The sequence below is a fragment of the Chrysemys picta genome, chromosome 5, assembly GCF_011386835.1.
Source record: "Chrysemys picta bellii isolate R12L10 chromosome 5, ASM1138683v2, whole genome shotgun sequence".
Taxonomy (NCBI): Eukaryota; Metazoa; Chordata; order Testudines; family Emydidae; genus Chrysemys; species Chrysemys picta.
In genome coordinates this window covers 115,027,130-115,050,989 of record NC_088795.1, presented here as the reverse complement: position 1 = coordinate 115,050,989, position 23,860 = coordinate 115,027,130, and the positions used below count along the sequence as shown (strand labels likewise).

The window sequence follows — 23,860 nt, the reverse complement described above, 5'->3', positions numbered from 1 at the left end:
AATTAAAAATGCATATCACAAGCCCTTCATAAAGGAATAAGCAGCAATTTCTTCACAGCCATTTGAACATAATGGGCTTGATTCTCACCTGATATAAATCAGTGTCACATTAATGGAACTATGATGATTTACTGAATTCAGTAAAACTATGCTATACCTAGCACAGCACATGTCCCCTGGGGTTAGGGTTGAAACCTCTGACGTACAGAAGACCAGGACACCTCAGATGATCCTGAGCACATAAAACGGGACAGCTGGCAGTTTAGACTGAGCACCCTTACGGAGCTACCTCAAAAAGGGATGATCCGGGGAAAACCTGAACAGGTGGCAACCCTACCTAGGGTGCTAGTACAACTAGGTTGCCTAATGCATTGGCATGAGAGGCTCTGGAGCCAAAACTCCAACCACTCCCCATCCACCCACCTGTATAGGGTGGGGAGTAGTTACTTTGAAGAGGCTGCTTTTCCTTCTTTGGGATGGGCAGTCAACATAGAGGCAAAAAGGAAAGATTTGTGCCCCCTCACTTCGTTGTGTGGGTACAAAGAATGAACCAAAATCTGGCCTTAACATACTGTATTATATGGATGGATTTTTTTCCTGACTGTGTGAACCACATGCAAGATCTTTTTCCACTTTAACAAGATAGTGTTTACAATTATGTAAACGTGCAACATTTATATCCATATAAATGTATACCCTCTGTTTCTTTTTTTAAAACCTATAACTCTCTAAAACAAATGTTATTAAAAAATGTACAGAACTACAAATAAGGACATAAGTGCCATATAATCATATCTAGTGTTTAATTAAAGCATATGTACATTTGACAAGGTCTCTGTTTCTATATATATCTATATATCTATAACTATATACCTATATCTATATCTAATTAAACCCTCCAAGTTTGTTCCTGCTTTTGGATTTCTCAGTGTGTTCTGACTTGTGTTTTTGAGGACTGGAACTGTACATTTTTGTGCCATGTAAAGTACTGAGCACACTGTAAATGCAATTAGTGTGTCAGGCACCATAATTTAAAAATACAATAAAACTATATATAGGTATATAAACACACACTTGAATGTATATAATATAGTTATGTTATTCTTAACCAGAAAAAGCTTTTGAATTATTTTTTTTTCTAATTTAGTAGGACACAAATTTTGTAAGTTTAAAATGTTTTTAAACTACACATATATAAGGAATGAACACATATGGAAGACTGTAATAGAAGCATACAACTGACTCAAGCACAAATGGGATGCAACTTACCTTGAAGGAAAATTTATTATTCATTTGTATTCAGATTTTTTTTTAAACACCAAGAAAATATCTAATAAAAGCAAGGTATGCAGGACAATCACCTGTGATTGTTCCATTTCTGCTTTGTTTAATTTGATGCCAAGGATGTCAGCAGTAATTCTCTGAAAACACAGGAAGACCTACATAAAAAAATAGAGCGTAAATGATTAAAAACAGACATCCTCAAGTTACTTTTAAATACATCGAACCTTTCCTGAACTGTAAACAATGAGATATGCAAAAATATGACCTGTGCAAAACAGATCTGAAAATAACTTCATCTGGTAAATTCAATGCTGTTTAAAATAATTCAGGAATGATATAAGGGAATGAACAGCATGCTGGATTGTTAGGCAACACTTCTACTTTGTCTCCAGAGACTAAAGTTTAAACAAGCACTTATACAAAACCCCTTTCAAATATGATGGTTAGTGTTGCAAATATGAATACGGGTATTCACTAATGTTTGCTTGAAAAATATCTACCTGTGTATTGTGCAGCAGAAATGTGGGTTTCTGGACCTCAGAACAATAGGGTTTAGCATATACACCACTTGGGCCCCTATCCTGCATGTGATTAGTTCCCCACTTAAAGTTAGGCACATGTGTAAGTGTTTGCAGGACAGTGTCTTAAATCCATAATGGCTTTTAAGAAATAGCATTATCTCATTAACAATATGCGGGGCATTTATAATATGTGGCAGCCTGGCACTGAATCCAACTTGGACAATAAAACAAGATGGACACGTTGCATAAAACCCCTTTTAAAAAGTTAAATTTTCCCTAGACAAACACTTGGGCTGTGTCTATGCTACAAGATTACATCTTTTGTCCTTGAATTGGTTGGATACAACCAGTTAAAGAACTGAATCACATCCACACTGAGTCAATTTAAAAGTCCTTGCACTTTTGCCCTGCAACAAGAGATCCCTGATCTAAACCATTTAATTTGCAATGCTCTATGGATATCTACCACCAGTTCCCAGCACAGCTCCCAGAAGGATTGGATTCTGGGAGATTTGGAAAGTCCTCTGTTCTACTGTGGGACAGTAGCAAAATAATTAGTTAAAATATTTCAGCCAGTCCATATCTACACTGGCACTAAAATGGGTAATACTGAACTCTTTTAGACTGAATACACTCACCGAGAAGATTTAAGAATGGAGTAGAAGCTTTCACTTTAACATTATAAGTAGCTGCTCACAAGAGAAGTAGATACTTCCGTGTAATGTATTCTTTTATGTTCAAGTATCGGTATGTTTCTGGCCAGCAAGTTAAAAAACTCAAAGAAACTCTATGAAACACTTCCATAATTTGGGGATCAGTGAAAAAGAAAACTAGAAAGGCTCTTTCACAGATTTCAACATTAACTATATCAATTACAAAAAAAAACCTGTTAATTTGCTCATCACTGACAATGTATCAAATCAGTTTGAAAAGGAGATCCTGCCTATTTGAAAAAAGAACATATTATAGAATGTACCTACTATAGTGAGTATGACATTAAAATTGCAAAATGTTTGTTTTAGAACAAACAAAACTAAAAAGTTACACTTAAAAAAAATTAACTAAATCTGACAAAGTGCTTGGAGCACAGACTTTTATACAAAATTTTATGAGAACCAGGTTTTATGGCCAATTTAGAAACCCATGATAACACTGCTCAACAGCCAAAATGCTTCTGAAATAAATGTAGTCAAACTTTACTAATTCTGGGTCACTGAGAACAAAAATGATGCTTAAAATTGTTGATTGGCTCTAGTTTTCAAGATATGCTATTGGGTCAGTATATACGACCCTTGACTTGGGAATGGCAGAGGATAAGTGAGTTATAAAGGGAAGGGATCTCAATTTAAAACAGAAATGACTAAAATACATCTTTGACTGGATCTATGAATCAATCTATGACTGGGTTTGGACAGTATTTGCTTTTTAGGCAAAACAATGAATGATGCAATCTGAAGCTGGTATTGCATCATACATGATATGAATTGCATCATGTTATTCCTAGAAGTCATGGAGGATGCAATCATAACGAAGCTTACATCACTCTGCTGAACAAATTGCCCTATATCAGCTCTAGAAATCATACAGTGTCGTGCTCTCTTATTTGTCAGTGTTTGATTTTGCAAAGGGACACATTTCTGTTTAGCCAAAGTGAGCAGAGATGCCTCATACTTGTGTGAACAGTGCACATAACTTCTGCTATGTTTGTGGTGAAGTGACTTTTGCATCACAAAAGCGCAGTATAACCACTATGGTTAAGAAAGCCTATCACCTTTATTTTGGCTGCAAAATTGGAGATCAGGACAAGAGGTGGGCCCCACACATACGCTGCAACACTTGTGCAACAAATCTTCGCCAGTGGTTGAACAGGAAAATGAAATCTATGCCTTTTGCAGTGCCAATGATTTGGAGAGAGCCAACAGATCATACCAGCAATTGTTACTTCTGCATGGTGCCTCCATTTGGGAAAGGTGTGTCAAAGAAGAAATAGTGGACTGTGCATTATCCAAACATTTCATCAGCTATACGCCCAGTACCCCACAGAGAAGGACTGCCGGTTCCTGATGCACCAGAATCATTCTCACTTGAGTCAGACGAGGAAGAGGAAGAGGAAGAGGAAGAGGATGAAACTTCTGGTCCTGAACCATCAAACTATGACCAACATCAGTGGCAGCTTTGTGGCGATTTGAAGGTTGTTGCTCTCTTGCTTGGTCTGCAGACTGTATACACAAAGTACTGCTGTTTTCTCTGTGAATGGGATAGTCGTGCAAGAGATTCCCACTACATCAAGAAAGACTGGCCACTCCGACAGTCATTGGAGCCCGGGAGGAAAAGTGTTCAGCATCCACCACTTGTTGAATCAAGGAAGATTTTGTTTCCACCCTTACACATCAAGCTGGGTCTGATGAACAACTTTGTCAAGGCCATGGACAAAACACAAGCAGCTTTCAAGTACCTCCGTGGAAAATTTCAAAGGTTAAGTGAAGCTAAGATAAAGGAAGGTGTCTTTGTTGCTCCTCAGATTCGTGAACTTCTTCGAGATGATGCATTTGACCATGCACTGCGTGGCAAGGAAAAGACGGCATGGAAAGCCTTCCAGTTAGTGGCAATAAATTTTCTCGGAAACAACAAGGCAGATAACTACAGGTTGTTGGTGGAAAACCTCCTCAAGGCATATAAAAGCCTTGGTTGCAACATGGCACTAAAGATACATTTTTTGCACTCTCATCTAGATTTTTTTCCACCGAACTGCGGAGCAGTGAGCGACAAGCACAGCGAGCGATTTCACGAGGACATTGCAACAATGGAGAAACGCTATCAGGGCAAATGGAGCCCATCAATGCTTGCAGACTATTGCTGGACAGTGAAAAGAGATGCTCCATTGAATGAATACAAGAGACAAGCCAAGAAGCGCCGAGTAGACACTGAATAGACTAAACTATGTACATAATAGTTTTTTGCCTTTTGTTTCATAATAAATTTTATTTATATAACCCTTTTGCTGATTTTTAAAGTGTTACATAAACAGGACAGGTGAAATGTAAATGTATCATGTAAAGCAACCATAAACACATGAAAAGACCTAGGTTTACAATTTATGATTAAAACTCTACTGTCTACACAATATACATAGACATAAAATGTAAAAACTTAAATATCTTAGAAACAGTAGCCAGTTGTTTTAATTGTCATATTTGAATTCAGCACATCAAAATACATAATAAATAGCACATTTTATCTCTGAAGCAGATGACTTCTCAAAAATTGTAGACCAGTGTAATCTGTGTTTATAAACAGAAATGTTGATAGTCATAACTTAATAACCTCTATCACAAACCTATAAGATTAATTTTTGAATTTTATTATAATTTTATGTTCTTTGAATAAGAAACTTAAACCACAATGTTTAATTACTCCATTTTTAAAACATAATTCATTTTGTACATTAAAAATATTTTTATTGTTTATTTTATTATTATTTATTATTTAATGATCTAGCCAGGGTAGTAAATCATTTATTAAATATGATGACTTCCACTAAGGAGATAGTGAGATTGTTTTTATGGCTTTTCATGCCCATTGCCATAATATCAAGATGTGTAACAAAAGTTAAACACAACACCATGTTTATTTAAATTGCCTGTTATAGTTTGCACAAAAGTTCTTCCTTTCTCATCTAACCAACCACACTAGCCCGATTATGGTTCACAGTCAAATAATGAACCAAAAATGCATTTTTAATTGTGTTCCGAAGATCAGTAAATTAAGCTTCAATGAACCACCAGAGGGAGTGTATCTGTTGGCTAGGGATCCTCTACTGAAAATACTGTCTCCAGACTTCAAGACAATACTCCTAGAGACTAGACTGGCAGCAAAGAGAGATTCAGCTCATCACAGCTGTCATGCTATGCATAGAAGACAAAGAGGCAGTGTGCAAGGTAGCCAGATCTCAAACCATTTATAGATTAGAGCCAATATGTGGAATTTCAAAGCAGATGAGACATCATTGTAATTAACAAAGCATAATTATAACATACTATACTGATGATCTACTCCGCTAGGCAAGCAGGTGCACTCTGCAGTGACTGAAGTTCTGCATAGCTTGATAGTTGGAGTGCAGTGAACTTACCACATCACATTGCAGAGTTACAGTTTTCTAAAAAAATTATAATTATTTGATTTGTCTTACTTACAGAATCGCCTGTCTTGGCTGACACAAAATGGCTACTGAAACCATTTTCCTGGCAAAATCGTTGGTGTTTGTCAGTTTTCACTGTTCGCATGTGCTCCAAATCAACTATAAAAAGGTTCAAAGGAGAAATTATTATAATGGAGCCCATTTATTTAGATAACGGTCTCAGCAGTTATTCCTTGAAAATGCTTACAACAGATACAATCTTTCCTTCATACAAATGAAAACCTTTTGTTTTTATAATTATTTGCTAAAGGAAAAATAACCCATTACTTGAAATTTCTGTGTGTACATGTAAAAATAAATTACAATAAAAATTGAACTGTGAAATGCAATAAACTCATTTAAAAATAAAGGCCAAATTCCATGCTCAGGCGCATACATGCAGATCCCATTGTCTCTATTAGGAGCCATGTACGTGAGTCTGAGGGTAAAACTAAGCCCCAAATGTTCTGCATGCAAATGTGATACACTATGAAAATCCTAATGTTATTCAAATACTGTTGCAAAATAAAGGTAAAGTTTAAAGATACATCTCTGCTTCCATATAGTTTGCTTCCAAATTAAAAATGTAAATGAGTTATAAAGAATGTTAATACAAAGTGGTACAGCAAAAATATCTATTACATTTAAATCCACTAAAATCACACTGAATAAATATTAACAAATCTATTTGGTCATAAGCTTTCATGGGCTAAAACCCCTTCATCAGATGTATGCATATATATCTTCCTACTGTATTTTCCACTGCATGTATCTGATGAAGTGGGTTTTAGCCCACGAAAGCTTATGCCCAAATAAATTTGTTAGTCTCTAAGGTTCCACAAGTACTCCTCGTTCTTTTTGCTGATACAGACTAACACGGCTACCACTCTGAAACCTGAATAAATATTGACATTCATTTATTTGTAAGTGAAGTTTTCAATTCTACAAAGATATACTTCAGAAAGCTGTATTAAACAACATAAAAATACATATTTTAAGAGTGGTGTGCATTATTTTCATTTTTCCCTTTATATACCCATTGGAAGTAGAGCAAAGCTGTTAAACAATATGTTTCATTGAAATGCACTGGGTGCTTAAAACACAACATGGAACTCAAGTCTTGTACAGGTTTTATTGTGTACACTCCAATTTCTCCAAATCTGATCCTAGGATAACTGGAAGCTATATTGAACAGTTTCTCTTTTTATTGCATTACAGTCCCTATAAGGGTTTTGACTCAATGCCGTCAAATTATAAGGCAAATATATTCATAAGGATTTAAAGACAACTAGGCTCTTTGTGTCAATACAGGAAAAAAAAACTTAAACTGATTTCCTGAGGAAGGGACCCAACTGACTTGTAAAAACTTGTAAATTTGCAAATCTAGTAAGTCTGCATAATAGTGTCATTTGACTATCAACTGAAAAAAAAATCTCATACTACATAAAAGGCTTTATTTAAAAATGATATTGGAGGTCTTTAATTTGTAGACTCTGGAGATTTTTTTCTGCAAGATTTTTGATCTAACAGGAGATTCCTATACCCCATTTATACAGCTTACCTTGGTAAATGTGGAGCTTTTTGCCACATGTTGCTTTTCCTTACACATCACTGAGGCCTTGTTTACAAGAACAAGCCTAAAATCATCCATCTACCACAGGCATTAATTTGTGGAGGACTAAAATACTGAACTATTAACGGTAATGTTTATAATACTGGTTTATCATAATATTGAAGCTAGAATACTTATTTAACAAAAAAAATAGAAAGAACAAATACAGTTAAGTCTCAAATGAAGTCAATAACCAATTAAAAAAAAACGTATACAGCTAATATAGCAACTGATTTTTTTTTTCTCTTGAAAAGAACATCTACTACAAAAGGTGGCTTGTGCCAAGAAATCTTTTAGATGGAAAATACAGAATATTTTCTTTCACTATTTTTAGTCTTCACATTTTAAATGTAACATAGCTGTGTGGGAGGGAACTACACCACCACACCTGGTGGAGAACTATTTGAGGGGGGGGAAAGGATTTTGTTTTTTTAAATTCAACCTTAATGGGCCCAATTTTTAGAGAGGCCTGAGCCCAGCCTCCAATTTTATTTTATTATATTTCTTTAATGTATTATTAAAAGTGCATATCCAAATGCTATGCACCTGTACAAATACTGAACACACAAGATAAATTTGCTTAATACATTGACTCTGCCACTGATGCCATTTAAACCTACCAGTGACTCCCAGAGGAGTGACACCTCTCTCCCCCCCAAAAAATATTAGAAAATAGAGAAGTGCCACAGCATGCTTTGACAAATTCAGGATCTGTTGGTCTAAGGGAAGAAATTCCAAAGTCACTGGCAGCCCCCTCACAAAAATTGCCCTGCAGCAGCCCCTTCTCCCTTTTAAACCAGGAGAGCTCAGTTCAAGCAGCTCCACTGATTTCAACTGCCATGGTATCCATCAGAGAGAAGTTTCTTCAGGTATCCAAGCCGAGGTCATTTAGGCCTCAGTTCAGCAAGGTACTTCTATATTGTTTTTTATTTAGTTTCATCAGGAAATGTAAGGTATAGGGTAAGGGGTCGAAGGCCTTGATCCAGCACGGTTCTTAAGCACAGGCCTAACTTTAAGCACACAAGTAGTCCCTCTTCACCACCACCTTAAAATCCATGCTGAAATTTTGTGAAAGCCAATGCAGCTTTTACGGCAAGGATGTAACATACTATCTGCATAAAACTTTATTTCAGTATAAGAATGGCACTGTAGGTGGCTTGATATGAAGGTTTAAATGCCATGTGGCTTTGTGCCCAGAATGAAAAAATAGAACAATATAAACTACATCTCAGACAAATGAGAAAGAGGAAGGTTAACAGAGGAAGAACATGGAAAAGAAGAAGGAAAGGGGTATGCTTGTATGTCTGTAACAGAGAGAACAAATGGGAAAGCACTGCCTACAGTGAGATCCATAACAGGAGGTCCCTAGCAACCAGTAAGCAATGTAACTGACTTAGTATAACATAACATGTTGAAAACAAAAACAAAAGGCAGTAACTAGAACTATTATTACTTATCTTCCTTTGAATAATCCTCCAGCAGATACTGGCCTGCTTCTTATGCAGATACAGAAGTGAAGGTGCAATGGAGGGTCCCAATATTTTCAAAGCAGAAGTATACCCAATAGTGAATTTAATATCTTTGGTACATAGTTGTGTGCAAACATAATTACATTTCCTACACTTGGCTATTATGCCTGCCATGAATCACGGAAAACCCAAACCATGCTATTGTCAATCTTACTCTCCCCTCATCTTTCTAGCTGCTAGTTGTATTTTCTCTTTGTCTTGGAAGAGGCAACTTCAATGGTGTTCACAGTGTGATCTATCAATTACAATATTACCATTGAGTATATTCACACCCATTTTGGGATATACAAGATTTAAAAAAGGCCACAGGTTCAAATCTTTCCAAGCCCTCCAGAATTCCAATTAAGCGCAGATTATCCCTGTCAATTTGATTCTCTAACTCTTTGGTTCTTTCTCTGATGTATTGAATTTATTTTTTTCCATTTTATGAACCTAGTGGGTAGCATGACACTATCATCCATAGCTGTGAAAGTTGGCTAATCCATACATTTAATCCAGGTAGCTAAAACACTGAGTAAGTGTATCCAAAGTCACTGAAATGAAATTATTGAAGCAGGAAGAAGATAGCACCGAACTGGAACACATTCAGTGACAAGTTAAGAGACAAGATTAGATGGTGGCCATGTCTCCGCGGTCAGAGGAGGGGGGTGGGAAATGGTTCCCTGAAGCCAGAGAAGAGTTTGTGGTAACTACCAAGGACAGTTTTAATCTGTGATGCATTTCACACTGTTCATGGAGGCTTACCCGTAACTATTTGCTCATTTACTGCCTCATTCTATGCCCACCAGTTGGAAAGTACCGAAGAAATAATATTGTTACATTAACAACCAAAATTACATTCTCTCTACAAGTGATTTGATTCCACAAGTAGTTATTTAAGAATGTATTGTGGCAGTCAGTGATTCTGTAAGTAGAAATAACCTGTTCTCTCATGATACGGACAATTTTCTAGTCAGTACCAAGCACAGGATAGCCTACTGGATGGGGGGGGGAGGGGAAGAGTGGAAACAGCAGACATGTTATATCTTTATTTTAGTAAGACTTTTGACACGGTCCATTATGACATTCTCATAAGCAAACTAAAGAAATGTGGTCTAAATGAAATTACTATAAGATGTGTGCTGGTACTAGTCAATATGTTTATTAATTACTTGGATAGTGGACTGGAGAGTACTCTTACAAAATCTGCAGATGACACCAAGCTGAGAGGGGTTGCAAGCACTTTGGAGGACAGGCTTGGAATTCAAAATACCCTAGACAAACTGGAGAATTGGTGTGAAATCAACAAGATGAAACTCCATAAAGACAGGTGCAAAGAACTATTCTTCAGAAGGAAAAAATCAAACGCATAACTACAAAATGTGGAATAAGTAGGTAGGTGGTAATACCACTGAAGAGAGCTAGGAGTTATAGTGGATCAGAAATTGAATATGAGTCAACAGTCAGATGCAATTTTGAAACAGACTAATAATTCTGGGGTGCATTAACAGGAATGTCGTATCTAAGACATGGGAGATAAAACTCTTGCTCTACTTGGCAAAGATGAGGCCTCAGCTTGAGTACCATGTTCACTTCTGAGGGCTACACTTTAGGAAAGATGTGGACAAACTAGAGAGAGTCCAGAGGAGAGCAACAAAAATGATCAAAGGTTTAGAAAACCTGACCTATGAGGAAAGATTAAAAAACTGGGCACATTTCATCTTGAGAAAAGAAGACTGAGTGGAAACCTGAATATAGTCTTCAAATATGTTAAGGGCCGTTATAAGGAGGACTGTGATCAACTGTTCTCCGTGTCCCCTGAAAGTAGGACAAGAAGTAATGAGCTTAATCTGCAGCAAAGGCGATTTAGGTTAGGTATTAGGAAAATCTTTCTAACTATACAGGTCATTAAGTTCTGGCATAGGCTTCCAAGGGAAGTTGTGGAATCTCTGTCATTGGAGGTTTTTAAGAACAGGTTGGACAAACACACCTGTGAGGAATGATCTAGGTTTATGTGGTTCTGCCTCAGTGCAGGAGGCTGGACTTGATGACCTTTCAAGGTCCCTTTCAACCCTACATTTTTATGTTTTAATTTTTGTCTTCAAAACTCCTTTTATGTGTTACTACTCAGCATGATGGAAGAAGTGCCCCGCCATATTGGAAACCATTATTCCTAAATGCCTGCTGAGTATCCCCATATCTACTCTGGCAACACCATCAGAGGACCCAACCACATCAGCCACACCATCAAGGGCTCATTCACCTGCACTTCCACTAATGTTATATATGCCACCATGTGCCAGCAATGCCCCTCTGCCATGTACATTGGCCAAACCGGACAGTCCCTCCGCAAATGAATAAATGGACACAAATCGGACATCAGGAATGGTAACATACATAAGCCAGTAAGTGAACACTTCAATCTCCCTGGTCATTCTATTACAGATTTAAAAGTCACTATCATTGAACAAAAAAACTTCAGAAACAGACTTCAAAGAGAAACAGCAGAACTAAAATTCATTTGCAAATTTAACACCATTAATCTGGGCTTGAATAGAGACTGGGAGTGGATGGCTCATTACAGAAACAGCTTTTCCTCTCCTGGAATTGACACCTCCTCATCTATTATTGGGAGTGGACTACATCCATCCTGATTGAGTTGGCCCTGTCAACACTGGTTCTCCACTTGCGAAGTAACTCCCTGCTCTCCATGTGTCAGTATATAATGCCTGCATCTGTAACTTTCACTCTATGCATCTGAAGAAGTGAGGTTTTTACCCACGAAAGCTTATGCCCAAATAAATCTGTTAGTCTTTAAGGTGCCACCAGACTCCTTGTCGTGTTTGTAGATACAGACTAACACGGCTACCCCCTGATACTTGACGCTATAATCTGGGAGCAAGCTTCAGCCAGAATTTGGCCAAGAATTCTTTATCTTGAGAGTGTATCTTTCTTTGAATTAATAGCAACAGGGACAGAGCAGATGACTGGCTAGTTAGGCTCCCTTATCATGGTGAAGATATTGGCTCAGAAATGATTCAGAATGAAAAGTAACAACTGCTAAATTACCAATACCACTTCCTGAAACACCTAGGCTTCCTTTTATCAGAGGGGTAGCTGTATTAGTTCTGATCTCAATTGATGCTACTTAACTTGGGAGACTTGAGAAGATCACAACTTTGGGTTGTAGGTGATGAACAACATCTAAGTCTTCCTCCAAAATACTGCTGTTTGTCACATTTATTTGCAGTGAAAAGGCTGAATAGCAATGCAGAATCTCAGAAAGTAAAAGAAAGCAGAGTAGAGAATATGATATTATACGTATAGTATGTATCACACAAGAGTATGAAAAATACTGAGCAAAAACAAGAAAACAGAGTATGTTCTCAGTCATCACAGCATAGCTTTATAAGTGCAATTAGGAATAAGCCATGGTACTTTTCTATAACTAGGTTAAACCAAGTTAGGTGCATTGGTACAGGCAAACACTGGTAAATGTCAGATGAAATGCAAAAAGACCTGTGCAACCTCCAGAGCGCCTCAGTCTTGATCGAATGCTTCTACTATTTCTGCCTTGAGCCTCTCCCAAGCACAAGCTTCCAGCTGCACTAAAATCAGTCATAGCTTTGGGATGTGGACACCAGAAACTAAACTGATCCTAAACTCATTTCATTTGCACCATTTAGGTGGCAACCCCGATATACGGAAAAAAAAAAAAAAACTTGCAGCAGACCACTTACCAACTGTCTTTCATTTACATTCCAAACCACTGTAAACATGCAAAAATCTAATAATCAGAACAGTTTAATTAGCTCTAGCCCATTGATTTCAAAAAAATAAAGCAGGGACTAATTTTACTAGCTTAGCAGAAGTTGATTTCAACAAATAAAAACCTGACACCAAGTCCCAGTAGGGACATGTTTATTGTATCAAAATAAGACTTAGTAATAAAACATGTTTAATGTAACTTACTATATAGAGCTGTAATAAAGCTGGTAACTACTGTGACAGGCCAATAAGTGCCAAAAGATGTTTTATTGCGCAATCAGTAAAATACTATATGTTATGGTAAAGATATTTCAAAAATAGTCAGTCATCTCACGGCTGATAAATGACAAGTTCTGAGAATAACAGTAACAACTCAAAAAAGCTACAAAAAACCAATAATTACACATACTTTCAAATGGCCCTATGCCACAGAGAGAGAAGCAATTATGCAGAAATACAGTTCAAAGGCCCACACAGATGGAAAAGTAGCTACATATAGTAGTAATCTCCACTCACCATGTGGCTGCCAGCATTCTGCACCACCACCACCCAGAACTCCACAGGGAATGAGAGAATTTGCTGGATTAGGGGCAGGGCAGGGTTACAATTCTGCATGAATGCCACACAACAGTGGAGGGAACAGGAGCATAGAGCTCACAAGGCAATCTAAAGGCAGCTCAGGAAACAGCCATGATGCTTGTGTTGGGTGGTGGGAGCAGTGGAGAGGATCAGGCACTATGCATATTAGATAAGACCAGTGTATGTGTGTGTTTAATGATTTGCTGGGATTTCTCATGGATCTCCAGACTATTCATCTAACGTATATGGCACCACTGCCATATAGAGAACTGAACTATGCTTATGTCAAGGTATTGTATCTACCATTAATTGCTAGGCTACCCATTTTTTTTAAACCATATATATTAACACATTTGATTTGTAAAGGTAATTTCACAAGGGCTTCCCCAGTCTAAATCTGATACCCCTTTAATTTAAAAATGTACAGTTGTGCTAACTGTATTGTGAGGGCATCCATCATTAATAGACAATTCTCATATTTATGCTTAAACTTTCACATATCAATGTTACATTATTTGGCATATAAGTATGCACTATATAGTACATGCATTTACAACTATCTGATTTTATCATTAAAATGGACAATTTCACAATTTCATATTTAACTGTAATTAAGGGTAGTTTAAGTTATGAATACACATTCTTATTAATCTATAGCCCTGCTTATAAGTATATTCTTTTATAGAGTATGTTGTGGAAAATGAAATATAAATCTTTCTGCAAAGTATTTGCAGCTGTTCATACAAGTTATAAAATTACACAAAGTATAAACAATGAGCTATCACAATTAGCCCACACAGACATGACAAGTAAAATGCACTAATAATTTATTAATTTCATTTACATGTGCTTAATATTATGTACATATTTTCTCTTCTAAAATACTCCTGGGTCACTATCTAAATGGCCAGTATATAATATTTTTTTCTTTTTCATCTTATTTGCTTACTATAGTGTCAGATGGCCTTTTTCACTAGAAATTTTTAACTCGAGCATCTTAACTCAATCACACAATAAAGTGATGAAGTAAATTGTCTTCATACTAGTTTGTATGGGAAAACAATATAGGGAAACAAAGTAGTTCAAACACTACAGTCATTTTAACTTTACCTCAGATACTTAAGGTTCATGTTTTGTTGTGCTTAGGTATTAATGCACTAGGGAGAAGAAGGGGCACCACCATAGCAGAAGTGCTTTAATATATCATGCCTTGAGGCATGATGCCACTGGGGTATTAGGAGATATATGCTGGGCAACAGGATTTACTGCACCTGTTTAATAGGTCTAGCTGGCATGCTCTTTAGCAATGTCCTACCAGGCTGCTGACTGGCAGGGCCCAAAGTCCTGGGGCCAGATACAGTCCCTCCTAGGCCACTAGTGCTATCTGGTTCCTCCCCTTGTATTTCCCAGCACCCCAAAGTTATAGCTCTCTTCTGCCTGAATCTATTACTCTATGCCCTATTGCTCCCCAGCTAAGTCTGGGAGCTACTAATTAGCCCTTAAATTTAACAACTATTTGGATGCGCCAGATAGAGGAGTTGTATTTTGTAAGATTTTCAGGCTGAGTACATTGTCATTTTCTGGTTAAACATATTTTTTCATTTAAAAAACAAAACTTATCTACGATATTTAGATAAAAGGGTAACCACGACATATGCAGAAGTCATATGCATTAATCAATCACCTAGCTGCATTATTTCAGTATTAGATCATTTCTTCTCATTACTGTTATACACTGTGTGTCACCTACAGAGAGAGACACTGCTTTTAAAAAACTAGCTTTAACTTGACACTTGTAAATTAGCATCAATATAATTCACTCTCCTTTACAAGATAAACAATGGAACCTTAGTGTCAGAATGGGAACTGCAACCTTTTATACTTAAATTTCTATTAATGCCTGTAATCCTTTTCTCACACTAAAACTGTATCAGATGCCAAGAAAAGAACACACTTTCAGTGAAGTCCTGGTGAAACGTATACCACCCGTCTGACTTAAGGAAGCTGAAAGTGAAATATAAATATAGTTCCAGTACAGATTTTCTCAGTAATTTTTTAGGTTATCAAGAAAACATCTAGAGTGTTGATCTGGTTATACTCATTTCAGACAAACTACATGTCACATTAACTACCTCCAGGAAGTTATTCCAAACACAAAATAAACTGTTTATGCGCCTGCTCAGATAGATAGCATGACAGATTGTTATTAGTTGAAGACAGATGAAATACATTAATTTGATTGCAAGCATGTGTTTACTTTCTCACTGTCATATACACTCTAATGCTGATGCTTCTTTATGAGGACATAGTAACAAATCAGATACCATATTAGAAGAATTGTTAAGGCAGAGTAATAATAGCTAGTGCCATATTTTAGCATTTTAGAAGAGCTATTACTTTGCCTCTTTCTCCTACAAAACCATGAAAATATCTAAAAATTATTTTTACAGAATACCGGAAATTGATAGCTCAAAAACTCCAGTAATCTACACAATATATTTTTAAAGCTTCATCCTCTGTAGGAAATCACCGGTATCAAAAATATGCATTTCAGAACAATTCAAGAAAAAAAGCTCATTTTATAATTTTAACTCTTTTTAAACCAAGGACCAAATTCAGGTAGAGTGCTAGACATAGGCACAAGAAAATTTATGCCTACTAGGGGGAATGTAAGGTGGAAATTTTTCATCACAGTCCTGGCTCCTCTAAAACCAGAAAGGCTTGATAACAGGAGCTTCAAAAGGGTATTCTGAGAGCAGAGGTGAGATCTGCATGGTTTTGTGCGCAGACTTCCTTTTGTAGATACACCTCCTGAGCATGGCACCAGCATATGCATATAAAAACTATGAAGATTACTCTTGCTTCTAAAACAAGTAATGTACACCAAGGTTTTGGATCTGTGGTGGGGTTTCTTAGAATGAAGCACACAGTAAATTAGCTTGGCAACATATGTACACGTACGTATTAGATCATTCACGCAATGGGCCTAATAGTTGTTTCTAAGACATGAACTAGCCAAAGTTAAACATAATGGGGCAAGTTTTCCTTTATTGTATTTTTTATGTTCATTGTAATGGTTTTAATCTAGAGATTAATCTTCTGAAAGGAAAATAATCAGATTTAATAAGGACTTTCAAGTCATATTTAAACAGATAATTATTTAAGAAATGCCAGCATTCTTTTCTCATTAAGGCTTCAACAAATATATTAGTTCTTGCACATTGTTAGCAACAAGACAATATTGAAAAACACAGTGCTTCCAGGATTTAAATTTGGCATCAGTCAAATAGTAAGAGCAGATTCCAGTGAGAAGCAACAAGCCAACTGTGTAAATCTCTGGAGGATATCTGCGAGCAGGAGGGGTGAAAGTAGGCCGGTTCGGTGTACCAGTAAGAAGCCGGTACCGGCCCGTACGCAGCCGCCATTAAAGTGCTGCCGCGGCAGTGCTTTAACGTCACTGCCCCTTTTGCCCCCGTCGGCGGCCCTGTTGGTAGAGACTGTACCGGCAGGGCTGCTGACAGCAAGGGGGTGGGGGAGCGAAAGAGGCAGCTGCCTAGGGTTACCATATTTAAAAATTAAAAAAAGAGGACACTCCACGGGGCCCTAACCCCACCCCTTCCCTTCCCTTCCCCTCTCCAACTCCACCCCTTCCCTGCCCCAACTCCGCCCCTTCCCCAAAGTCCCCGCCCCAACTCTGCCCCCTCCCCTGAGCACCCCGCATTCCCCCTCCTCCCTCCCAGCCACGCGAAACAGCTGCCCGAGCGCTACCGGCTTCACGGTTTGCCGGGCAGCCCCCAGACCTCCAGACACTGCGCCCCTGGCCGGGTGCTTCCCCAGCGCAGCCGGAGCCTGGGAGGGGAAGCACCCGGCTGGGGGCGCAGGGTCTGGAGGTCTGGGGGCTACCCGGCAAACCATGAAGCCGGTAGTGCTCAGGTAGCTCGGCTCTTCCGCTACACAGAACTGAGGTGTCTGGGGGGAGCAGCAGCAGCCGCCGCCACGGGGGAATCCGCCTGCAGCTCGCAGCCTGCCGGAGCCACTCTAAGGTAAGCAGGGGACTAGTATTTTCCCAGACATGTTCGGCTTTTTGGCAATTCCCCCTGGACAAGGATTTGAAGACCAAAAAGCCGGACATGTCCGGGAAAATCCGGACGTATGGTAACCCTAGAGCTGCCCCAGGGATGGCAATTTAAAAGGGCCCGGGGCTACTGGCCACCACCACTGCTACCACAGCAGCGTCCGGAGCCCTGGGCCCTTTTAAATCACCTGGCACGGGCCAGGCAGCATGGATGGGCTGGCTGGGGGAGGCTGTCCCCAAGCCCCGCCCCCTTCTGCTGAAGGCCCCAACCCTTCCAGGGGCCTGGAGCCGGGCCCCTGTACCAGTAAGTGTTTCATATTACTTTCACCCTTGGCAAGCGGGCTTTAGTATGGACATGCCAACATGTGTGTCAAATGTTTGGTACCTCAGGAAATATTTATTTTAAGGAAATATGTTGATATATCTTGCAAACAACCTTCTTAGCATTTTTAAGGGGATAAAATGCAAAAGAAAGTAATTCTAAAAGGGAGAAAAGAATGTGCTTAAATTTGTTTTCAAAACTAAAAGAAAGATACAAGAAGTTTATATAACAATTTACTTAGAAGCACTGAAAGAGAGAACATTACATAGTGTAGATGAAAGATATTTTTCTCAACTGGACATTTCCCTCTTATTTCATTTTTGATACATTCTTGGCAGAAAATTTTACAGGCACCATAGAGTCATTAACTGAACAGACTAAGTCTATACAGATAATTTGAACTTGATCTCTTTTGTGTTTTGCTTTGCCTTCATGTCAGACACATCTTTAGTTCTTAATCCTGTCACTTACACAAATGCTTTAAGAAACAAGGATGATGTTCAAAAAAGAAGACAGTATTAATTAGACAGATCAATTGAGTTAAATTGCAATATATTTTAATTTCAAACATATCACAGGAACAATGATCTATCCTTCACTTTTCTGAGGGAGTGAGGGAGAAGGAGACAAGAATTCAAGCTTAAAGCTTTCTGTTGATTTTGGTTTGTCCCATCGCCAGCCATTAAGCCCCTCAATTCCTAGCATGACTAAGAGCTTATTAATGCAGGGACATTCAAGAAAGTAAAGACAAATCAATTAAAGTTATGAAGTTAAAGCATATTAAACTGTTGTGTGGACAATCTCATTCAGAAGCAATGTCGCCTTTGTATGCTTTAGCTTAATCTCAAGGATATCCAGGTACTTACATTGCCCTCATCACCAGAGTATCTGAGTGCTTCACAATTATTAACAAGATTTTTTCCTCACAACACCCCTGCAAGGTAAGGAAGTGATAGCCTCATTTCACAAATTGGAAAATGAGGTATAGGGTAGATGAAGTATCTTGTTCACAGTCACACAGAAAGTCTCTCCTTGAGGCAGGAACTGAATTCTGTTCTCCTGAGTCCAAGTCTGTTGCTCTGTCCAACATACTATCCTTCTTGCCACTGACTCCTTGGCACCTGTGTTCAGATTCGCACCACAGTGCCAATCAGTAAATATTGATTATTGGTTATTTTGTGATGAAGACACTTGACCAATGGAAGTTAGTTGCATAAATTAAAACTGTTACTTCCGTCTCAAACATCAATATATGTATAATTAAGTTTTAAACGTAACTATATGCAGGGAAGAAAGAAAGAAAGAAAGAAAGAAAGAAAGAAAGAAAGAAAGAAAGAAAGAAAGAAAGAAAGAAAGAAAGAAAGAAAGAAAGAAAGAAAGAAAGAAAGAAAGAAAGAAAGAAAGAAAGAAAGAAAACATGACCTGTGTTGGTGATGAAAGAAGAAAACCCAAGACTAACCTTTTTTTGCTGGATTTGTATAATTATATAAATCATTCAAGATGCCACAGTGATTACCGCAGTATAAATGTCAAGGTCAGTAAAACAATTTTCTATGCCATATTTAAATGAAACAAAACAAAACAAAACAGCAAATCCAAGATACCCAGCAACACATCCTATAAAATTGGGTATCCAATTACAGTAACTTCGCCCATGCCACCCCTGCCCACTCTTTGAGTGATGTGGAGGGGAGGATTTACTTTACAGAAATGCTGGTTTTAAAACCTTTTAAATTGGTGTTTAATTCCATGATGATTGCACTTCATTCTTTCAATTTAATTCAAATTAACCTATTTGGACAATAAATGCTCTATTCCAGTAAATATAAATTCAAGAAAAAGTATTTTCCTCTAGAATGAAGAGACTTGGTAGCTGTTCCCAAAACTTTACTGTGCTTGCTCCCTATTTAATACCATCACCATGTGCCTTGAAACACAGCTAACTGGCAGAAAAAAATATCAGAATCCTCTGTAATCTACAGTGAAAATATATTTCAAATATCACAGACACCATGGATGAGTTTAAATTAATTTGGTTTGGTTAATCTACTAATGACATACTGATAAACAATTAATAAAGACATTATTTGGTGCAAAAAGCAATGTTTCTTTGTAAGAACTGACATTAGAGGCTACTCTGTACTGCATAAATTAAACAATATAATGAAATACAGAATTTACAGTTACTACAATAAAACCAATGCAAAAGCTAACAATGTATATTCAATATTTAGCTATTTTATAAACAGTGTAGCTCACAAGAAGAAAAATACATTAAGGTACTAAGGTTACTGAAACCCAAACTGAATGAATATTTTCCTGTAGAGTTCTTTCAGCTCTAGTCAAAGGCATGAAAGATGTAATGTACTAAACAATCAGAAGATGGTGCTAGTCCAATATATCTATAAATGAGCCAAGGATGGATCAGCTTCTCTTTCAACATCTCTCTCTACATTTTCCCCAACTTGGATGCATCTAAAACAATATAATTGAATTTACTTGCCCAACGAATAGGTATATTCATTACAAGTTAAATGCTAGTAAGCAGCATGTCCTACTAATGAATTTTACTATGAAAAAATCATTATTTCTAGATTAACTAAAAATTAATCATGTCTGTATATTATCTATATAAAGATCATTAGAATTTAATAACTTCACAGGATCTCAGGATTTTACAGAAAACTTAGAGGAAATTGTCTTTACAATAACACAAAGTACTAATTTCAACTCATAAGTGTCTAGTGGTGAAATCATACTTCTCCCAAATCCCTGCAGTCGATGGTAAAACTCCCACTAACTTCAACACAGGATTTCAGCCTCAGAGTTCAAGGGTGACTTTATTCAGACTCTTGGACTTATCTCACTATTAAATTAATATGAAGAATTAATTAAATATTTAAAGTTAGTAAAGATAAATATTTCTGGTCTAAGGTTTAGATACTGGTATGTAAATATAGGCATATCCCAAACAGAAAAGTGTCCCCTTTGAAAGGGCTGCAGCTGCTGTAACTGTTGCGATAATGAAATACAAACATCATGCCAAGTGTCTTGTAGGCATCTGTGCACAAAAGTAACATAAAATGGGACTTGATGTGATAGAGAAATTTTATCCTTACATACCAATTTATTAATATATGCCCACTTGAAACGAATACATTAAGAGCAAATCTCAGAACAACACATTCCCTGGATTCTCTGATATGAACTGCTCATGTGAACAACTCCTATACACACAAAAATCCCTCTCCTATACACACAAACCACCCTCACATCACACTTCTTATCTTTAGATATCAAGCCAATCTACAAAGAAAGGTAAGTATAATTAGCCATATTATACAGATGGGGAAACTGAGGTGCATAGAGCTGACATGACTTTTCCAAAATCACATAGCAGGTCAGTGGCAATCAAGAATAAAAGTTCAGAGAAGCAGTTCCCTCACAAGCTCTGAGTCCAGCCTTCTTAGTGGTGGCTGCTGCGTCTGTCTATAACTCAGAGACTGCTTCTCCAAGTATCCTTCTGTTGATCTGAGTCCAAAGAGCCAAGAAAAAAAAAAGGGCTACTTTCTGGAGTGTCATTTTTTGCCAATTCTCTGAATTATTTGCTCCTGAGAGAGCCAACTCAGCTCCATAGCCTTCCATGGTTCATTCCATTGTCACATCCAACAGCTGTAACAAAGAGTTGGAGACACTTTTGCTTCTCCAGTGCACATCTCTAGGAGCTCTCCCACAACAACAACAAACAAAACTATAAATGAACACAAAATCATTATCTAGAGTATAAAAAGAAGCCACAAATGCTCAAAGATGAGGGCAGGGTAGTATTTTTCTTCTTAAAATATGCCTCCAATATTAAGTAACTGGAAACATCAATTCCTCTTCCAAAGTTTTTTAGTTTAGAGGCAAGATTGGCATGTATCTGAGAATAATTACTCAGAAAGCAACTGAGCTATTGCTGTTTAATTGTTCCATGTGCATCAAATCCTACTTAACAGCCTAGTTTTTCTGATATCTTAAAGCTTCTGTGACTAATTATCACCAATTGTTTTGAAATGATAGTTTTTAAAAAAAAATATAAAACCAGGACTTCTCAGTAAAAATTACTACAAATTTTGATTTACTGTACAGAAAGAATGTACTGGAATACAAGCACATTCAGATAGACTACAGTGAATATGCTAAATGTACAGTCTACATGTTTCTAACACTCCTCTGGTGGATACACACATGGCCACATTCTGCCCTCAATTATGTGTGTGAAACCACCATGAAGGGCTGAATGTGGACTACTATGTATATGTTCCGTTTTTCTTGCCTTCAAGTGATGTGCAGTTTGTCTCTTCTGGATATTTTAATTCCTTTGGTCAATTCTCCTTCAGGATGCTAACTCTGTAATTTGAAAATTCAGTAAATTGGCAATTTTAAGAGTTTTATTAAATATAAACATGATACCTTTTTTATACTTGTTTGTTCTCAGCAGATCAACTGCTTCTAGTTCAGCCTAAGTTAAAATGCCTGAATAAAGTTTACATGAACAGAAATACTTTTATGTTATCGACAAATTTATCAATAGTCCAAAAAAATTATTGACCAGCTGGGAAGTTGCTATACGAGGGTTACACTAGGACTCTCTCCAAACCTTAGAAGGCAAGTGATATATGAAGTGTGGAAGGATACAATCGAAGATCTTCAAAGTGTTATCTAGATATAGATCTATAGGCCTGACAGAAAAAAAGCGTTACTCACCTTCTCGTAACTGTTGTTCTTTGAGATGTGTTGTTCATGTCCATTCCAATCAGGTGTGCATGGGTGCACGTGCACAGGAGCCAGAAGATTTTTCCCATAACAGCCTCCATCGGGTTGGCCTGGGCGCCCCCGGGAGTCGCCCCTTCATGGCGCTCAATATAGAGTCCTGCCAACCTCCCACCCCCTCAGTTCCTTCTTGCCAGCTACTCCGACAGAGGGGCAGGAGGACGGGTATTGGAATGGACATGAACAACACATCTCATAAAACAACAGTTATGAGAAGGTGAGTAACTGTTTTTTCTTCTTTGAGTGCTTATTCATGTCCATTCCAATCAGGTGACTCACAAACCCAAGTTCAGGAGGCGGGGTCGGAGTCGTCCACCAATTGGAACATTGTTCTTCCAAAGGCCGCATAGTCTCTGGCCTGCTGGGTGATCGCATAGTGCATGGTGAAAGTGTGTATGGAGGACCACGGTGCTGCTCTGCAGATTTCCTGGGTCGGAACCTCTGCCGGAAAGCCGTTGAAGAGGCCTGAGCCCTGGTGGAGTGCACAGTGATTGGAGGAGCGAGCACCTTCACCAGGTTGTAGCACTAACGGATGCAGGACGGGTTCTATGACGAAATTTGCTGAGAAGAGACAGGAAGACCTTTCATCCTGTCCGCCACTGCCACGAATAACTGGACCGACTTTCGGAACAGCTTCATCCTCTCAATATAGAAGGCTAGCACTCTGTGGACATCTAATGAGTGGAGCCTTTGCTCCCTGCCGCTTGAGTGCGGCTTAGGATAGAATACTGGGAGGAAGATGTCCTGGTTGATGTGAAATTGGGAGACAACCTTGGGGAAGGAAAGCTGGGTGGGGTCTGAGCTGAACCTTGTCCTTAAAGGATACAGTGTAAGGGGGCTCTGATGTCAGGGCCTTGAGCTCAGATATCCTTCTGGCCAAGGTTATTGCTACCAGAAATGCTACTTTGTATGAGAGAGAGAGACAGAGAGAGAGCGAGCGCGCGAGAGCAGGGAGCACGTCACCAAAGGTTCAAAGGGTGGTCCAGTGAGTCTGGAAAGGACCAGATTGAGGTCCTAAGCCACGATCGACTGTTGGACTTGCGGGTATAGTCTGTCGAGACCTTTAAGGAAGCGACTGACCATAGGGTTAGCAAAGACCAAGCGGTCCTCTGCTCCTGGGTGAAAGGCAGAGATGGCGGCCAAATGGACCCTTATTGATGACATGGACAGCTCCTGCTGCTTGAGATGGAGGAGACCGT

The 23,860-nt window shown here is 38.2% G+C and overlaps 1 protein-coding gene across 3 annotated transcripts in view; it reads right to left on the bottom strand.

The window, feature by feature from the left end:
• RAB28 (RAB28, member RAS oncogene family) overlaps positions 1–23,860 on the bottom strand; it is a 93,317-nt gene that overhangs the window by 6,371 nt on the left and 63,086 nt on the right. For all 3 annotated transcript variants that reach the window (XM_005300238.5, XM_005300237.4, XM_005300236.4), the window contains exons 5-6: positions 5,999–6,102; positions 1,362–1,439 (exon numbers count right to left, since the gene is read on the bottom strand). In XM_005300238.5, coding sequence (XP_005300295.1) covers positions 1,362–1,439; positions 5,999–6,102 — 182 coding nt within the window. The remainder of the gene's footprint in view (positions 1–1,361; positions 1,440–5,998; positions 6,103–23,860) is intronic.